The sequence below is a fragment of the Pyrus communis genome, chromosome 12 (genome assembly GCF_963583255.1).
Source record: "Pyrus communis chromosome 12, drPyrComm1.1, whole genome shotgun sequence".
Taxonomy (NCBI): Eukaryota; Viridiplantae; Streptophyta; class Magnoliopsida; order Rosales; family Rosaceae; genus Pyrus; species Pyrus communis.
Window position 1 is genome coordinate 11,124,777 of NC_084814.1, and position 5,861 is coordinate 11,130,637.

Below are 5,861 nucleotides of genomic sequence, written 5' to 3' on the forward strand. Positions count from 1 at the left end.
TGATTTAGCAATCCCTCCTAATCCCCGGTTTAGAACGATCCCTACTTATTTATATGCTACAATTGTCAAAAGAGGGTTAATTTGTGTGTTAAGTTAATTTTCGCATCAAATTTTGGCGCCGTTGCCGGGGATTAGCAAAGTTGCTAATCCCTTGGATTGTTATTTTTGTTTTTCTTATTAGATCAGATTCTTATGTTATTTTGTTTCTTGTTTTAGGTACTTGTTTATGACTCGGAGTTCTAATCCAGTTCACGAACATATTTTAAACTTTGACGACGATTTGAGCGTGAGTTGAGACGTAAGAGGAAGAACCCGGAACCTAGTGAATCAAGTGCAAGTTCCGAGTCCGTTTCTGAATTTGAAGAGGAAGTGGAAGACATGGCAGCGGACAACCGAACAATCAAGGAGCTTTCCGCTTCGGGATTGGCCAATGCCGCACCCTTGTGCATCCAATACCCAAGGGCGGCTCAAGACAAGACTGCTGAGTTCGAATTGAAGTCAAACCTGTTACATCACATTCCGAAGTACCATGGGCTGTCCATGGAAGATCCGAACAAGCACTTGAAGGAGTTTGAAGTCGTTTGCTCAAGCATGACTCCGGTGAACGTGGATGAGAGCATCTTGAAGATGAAGGCCTTTCCCTTTTCTCTCCAAGAGAAAGCGAAAGATTGGTTGTACGAGTTGGCTCCCGGAACGGTCACATCATGGGAGAGCATGAACGTCAAATGCTTTTACGAGGGACTTCTACAATACTTTTACGAGGGACTTCTACCTATTGAACGTCAAATGCTAGATGCCTCAGCGGGAGGAGCATTGGTGGACAAGACCCCCACGGCTGCAAAGTCCTTGATTGCTAATCGAGCATTGAACGCTCAACAATACGAAGGCGTTGGACAGAGGAGTACCCCACGGCAACACCAAGTCAATGAGGTAAGTGCCATAACCGAACTTCAAAATCAAATGGCTAACCTTACTACGTTGCTTTCTCAGGTGGTGGAAGGTCCAAAAGTCAAAACCGTAGCTTCTTGTGGCGTATGCTCCATGCAAGAACACCCTACAGACAAGTGCCCACAATTAATCGAGAATGGAGGGTGGGAGACACTCAATGCCGTGGGATATGGCAACCAATACCAATCACGTGGTGATCCGTTCTCTAATACTTACAATCCCGGTTGGCGTGATCATCCGAATTTCAAATGGCGAGACCCCCAACAAGGTCAACAACAAAGCGGATTTAGGCAACAACCCCCGGGTTTCTATCAAAAGCCGTTGGCACCACCACAAGCCCAAGCACAACCTGCCCAAAGCAATGTAGGTAATTCAAGTGAAAATGATAAGATTTTTCAATTACTTACTACTTTGACGCAGGAAATCCAAACTCAAAACAAAGAGAGGCAAATCCAAGACAAGAGGGTGGACAACTTGGAGAAGCAAGTGGGACAGATTGCCGAATTCATGGGGCAATTTCGTGAGCAAGGAAGGTTGCCTAGCTCAACAGTGGTCAACCCGAAAGGAGGATTCGAATCTGCGAAAGCAATCATGTTGCGAAGTGGAAAACAAGTTGGAACGGCTTCACAACCCTCTAATTCAGCCCCAATGGAGGACGAAAAGTTGCAATTTGAAGAGGGGGAGCATGAGCAAGCCACGGCAAGGATGGGAGACACCATGCCGCAGCCACCCAAAGTACACCACTCGGCTTCTAAGGGTAAGGATGTTCCAAATTCGGTTATTTCTAATGTTATTCCTCCAAATGTACCTTTTCCTCGTAGATTCATGCAAACAAAGAAGGAGGAGGCTGAAAAGGACATTTTAGAGACGTTTAGAAAAGTACAAGTCAATATACCACTTTTGGATGCAATTAAACAAGTTCCGAGATATGCTAAGTTTTTAAAAGAACTTTGTACTACTAGGAAGAGAATTTCAAACAAAGAGGTTGTAAAGGTAAGTGAGAATGTCTCAGCCATCTTGCAACGTAAATTGCCCCCTAAATGCAAAGATCCGGGTAGTTTTACGATTCCTTGTGTTATTGGCAATAATCGGTTTGAACATGCTATGCTAGACTTAGGTGCATCTATTAATGTTATGCCTTACTCCATTTATGCATCTATGAACCTAGGTGAGTTAAAAAATGATGGTGTGATTATTCAATTGGCCGATAGATCTAATGCCTATCCAAAGGGTGTTTTGGAAGATGTTTTAGTGCAGGTTAATCATCTAATCTTTCCGGCGGATTTCTACGTGTTGGAAATGGAAGAATCAAACCATGCCCCGTCATTGCCAATTCTTCTTGGCCGCCCATTTATGAAAACAGCCCGCACGAAGATTGATGTGTTTAATGGGACTTTGACAATGGAATTTGATGGGGAAGTTATTAATTTCAATCTTTCTGAATCTATTAAGTACCCTCTTGATGATCATTCATGTTTTGCTATTGATGTAATTGATTCGTTGGCGCAGGACCATTTTGAACAATTGAACGAAGATGCACTTGAATTGGTCATTACAAGAGGAATGGAACTTAAAGACAAGGAAGTAGGGCAATTGCATACCCACGGCATGCATGGTGAGCACCATGCCATGCCCCCTAGTGTTGACATGGTTGAGATAGTGGCTGCCCTTGAGTCATTGCCACTACAATCTGGTAAGTCTTCGGACCTAATTTCAATTCCAATTTCAACTAATAAGCCCATTCCTTCAGTTGTGCAGCCACCTTCCCTTGAACTTAAACCATTGCCAAGCCATTTGAAGTATGTTTTCTTGGGAGACCAAGAGACCTTGCCCGTCATCATATCCTCCTCACTCACGGCACAAGAAGAAGGTAAGTTAGTGAGGGTGTTAAAGGAGTACAAAACTGCGATTGGTTGGACGTTGGCCGACATCAAGGGAATAAGCCCAACCACGTGCATGCATCGTATACTTTTGGAGGAGGGGACCAAAGCATCTCGAGAGGCTCAACGCCGACTCAACCCTCCAATGATGGAAGTTGTGAAGAAGGAGATAATCAAGCTCTTGGATTGTGGAGTGATCTATCCAATTTCAGACAGTCGGTGGGTGTCTCCGGTGCAATGTGTTCCAAAGAAATCCGGAGTAACTGTGGTGACAAATGCCGAAAATGAGCTTGTTCCTACGCGAATCCAAACAGGTTGGAGGGTTTGTATTGACTATAGGAAGCTCAATGCCACGACAAGGAAAGATCATTTTCCCTTGCCATTCATTGATCAAATGCTTGAAAGGTTAGCGGGTTATGCGTTTTATTGTTTTCTTGATGGGTATTCAGGTTATAATCAAATTGTGATAGCCCCAGAAGATCAAGAAAAAACCACTTTCACATGCCCTTTTGGTACATTTGCTTATCGTCGTATGCCATTTGGTTTATGTAATGCACATGCCACATTTCAAAGATGCATGATGAGCATATTTTCAGATTACGTTGAGAAAATTATTGAAGTTTTTATGGATGATTTCAGCGTTTTTGGTGATTCATTTGATGGTTGTTTGAATAATCTTAGTTTGATTTTAAAACGATGCATTGAAACTAACCTTGTGTTAAATTGGGAGAAATGTCATTTCATGGTTAAACAAGGCATAGTTTTAGGTCATATTATTTGTGAAAAAGGTATTGAGGTAGATAAATCAAAAATAGATCTTGTGCGTCACTTACCCTCTCCTACTTCGGTTAGAGAGGTTCGTTCGTTCCTTGGACATGCAGGTTTTTATAGGAGGTTCATCAAGGATTTCTCGAAGATCTCCCAACCTTTATGCCGCCTCCTACAAAAAGATGCACCTTTCGACTTCACCAAGGAATGCACGGCAGCTTTCCAACTCATCAAGGACATGCTAACCACGGCACCCATCATTGTGCCACCAGATTGGAGTCTTCCGTTCGAGCTAATGTGTGATGCATCCGACTATGCGTTAGGGGCTGTTTTAGGCCAAAGGAAGGACAAGAAGCCGCATGTCATCTACTACGCATCTCGGACGTTGAATGACGCTCAATTGAACTATTCAACTACTGAAAAAGAACTTCTTGCCATTGTCTTTGCTTTAGATAAATTTCGATCATATTTACTTGGTACTAAGGTTATTATTTTTACTGATCATGCAGCTTTAAAGTACTTGTTCACGAAGAAGGAAGCCAAACCACGGCTAATTCGATGGATGCTACTTCTTCAAGAGTTTGACATCGAAATCAAGGACAAAAAGGGAAGTGAAAATGTGGTGGCTGACCACCTAAGCCGCATGATACATGAGGAGGAGCCGTACCCTATTGTAGAAACATTCCCTGACGAGCAATTGTTATCCATTAAGGTAAGTGAGCCTTGGTATGCGGATTTGGTAAATTATTTGGTGACTAAACAAGTTCCTAACACTTTAACTAGAAACCAACGTGATAAATTGAAAAAAGACGCTAGGTTTTATGTTTGGGATGATCCATACTTGTGGAAATATTGCTCGGATCAGATTATACGTAAGTGTGTGCATGACATGGAATTCACTTCTATTTTAACATTTTGTCACACTTATGCATGTGGGGGACACTTTGGGACACAATGCACAGCCCTTAAGGTTTTAGAATGTGGATTCTATTGGCCAACTTTATTTAAGGATGCTAGAAACTTTTGTATGTCTTGTGATCGTTGCCAAAGAATGGGCAACATTAGTGCAAAGGATCAAATGCCGCAAAATGTTATTCTCCCGGTTGAAATTTTTGATGTTTGGGGTATTGATTTTATGGGTCCTTTTCCTTCCTCACATGGTTTCTTGTATATCTTACTTGCTGTGGATTATGTATCGAAATGGGTGGAAGCAAAAGCCACCCGAACTAATGATTCTCGAGTGGTTGCAGATTTCATTAGAACTAACCTATTTGCAAGGTTTGGAATGCCACGAGTGATCATAAGTGATGGAGGATCTCACTTTTGCAATCGAACCATTGAGGCTTTGCTCAAGAAGTACAACGTCACGCATAAGGTTTCAACACCTTATCATCCTCAGACCAATGGGCAAGCCGAGGTTTCAAATAGGGAGATTAAGCAGATTCTAGAAAAAACCGTGGGCCCTACAAGGAAGGATTGGAGTGTACGATTGGAGGATGCGTTGTGGGCATATCGCACGGCTTACAAGACCCCTGATGCGAAAATAGTTAAACACACAAATTAAACCCTATGGATGACAATTGTAGTAAATGAGCAAATAGGGATCGTTCTAGACCGGGGATTAACTAGGGATGCTAATCAATGTGAAATTGACTCAAAAACGTAAGAACACAATATAAAACACTTACTAGACTCAAAGAATGCAAAACTAAACTTTAAAACACTAAGACAAACCAAAAGACTCAAAACAACACAAACACACTCAAATCTGCCTAAAAACCACTTTCTGGGCAGATTTGAGCACAAACACAAATTTGGACGAAATTAAGTAATAACTTGACTCAAGAATGTAAAAACACTAAACTAAAACACTAAACTAACTCAAAGAATGTAAAACTAAACACTTAAAACATTAAAACAAACCAAAAGACTCAAACATCACCCAAAACACTCAAAACTGCCTTAAAATCACTTTCTGGGCAGTTTTGAGCAGTTTGGTGAATTTGGACGAAATTGGGAAATAAAATGAATCAAAACACTTAAAAGCACAAACTAAATTGATTTCTAACTAAATTGGACATTAAAGTAAAGGGGGATTTAGATTTATACGAAAATTGAAATAACAAAACAAGTTAATAAACGAAACAGATTGTAAAACGAATTTGAGAAACAAGATGATGGATGGATTAGTTAGAGGTCCATTCTCCACACATGACACATTTATATATGAATCGATTCTCCAATTGTTTTTCATTAACTATGATG

The 5,861-nt window shown here is 41.2% G+C and overlaps 1 protein-coding gene across 1 annotated transcript; it reads left to right on the forward strand.

The window, feature by feature from the left end:
- The first annotated feature begins 1,455 nt into the window (after window positions 1-1,455).
- LOC137710002 (uncharacterized) lies at window positions 1,456-5,160 on the forward strand. The gene is made up of 5 exons (XM_068448971.1): window positions 1,456-1,941; window positions 2,206-2,367; window positions 2,458-2,641; window positions 4,106-4,308; window positions 4,996-5,160. Exons 1-5 carry the CDS (start codon window positions 1,456-1,458, stop codon window positions 5,158-5,160), a joined length of 1,200 nt encoding a protein of 399 aa, XP_068305072.1.
- Window positions 5,161-5,861: the final 701 nt, after the last annotated feature.

Coding starts and splice junctions, on each gene's coding strand:
- LOC137710002 (XM_068448971.1), top strand. CDS start 1,456: ATGGGGCAATTTCGTGAGCAAGGAAGGTTGCCTAGCTCAACAGTGGTC. Junction 1,942..2,205: donor CAAACAAAGAGGTTGTAAAG/GTAAGTGAGAAT, acceptor GTTTTAGTGCAG/GTTAATCATCTAATCTTTCC. Junction 2,368..2,457: donor CAATGGAATTTGATGGGGAA/GTTATTAATTTC, acceptor TCGTTGGCGCAG/GACCATTTTGAACAATTGAA.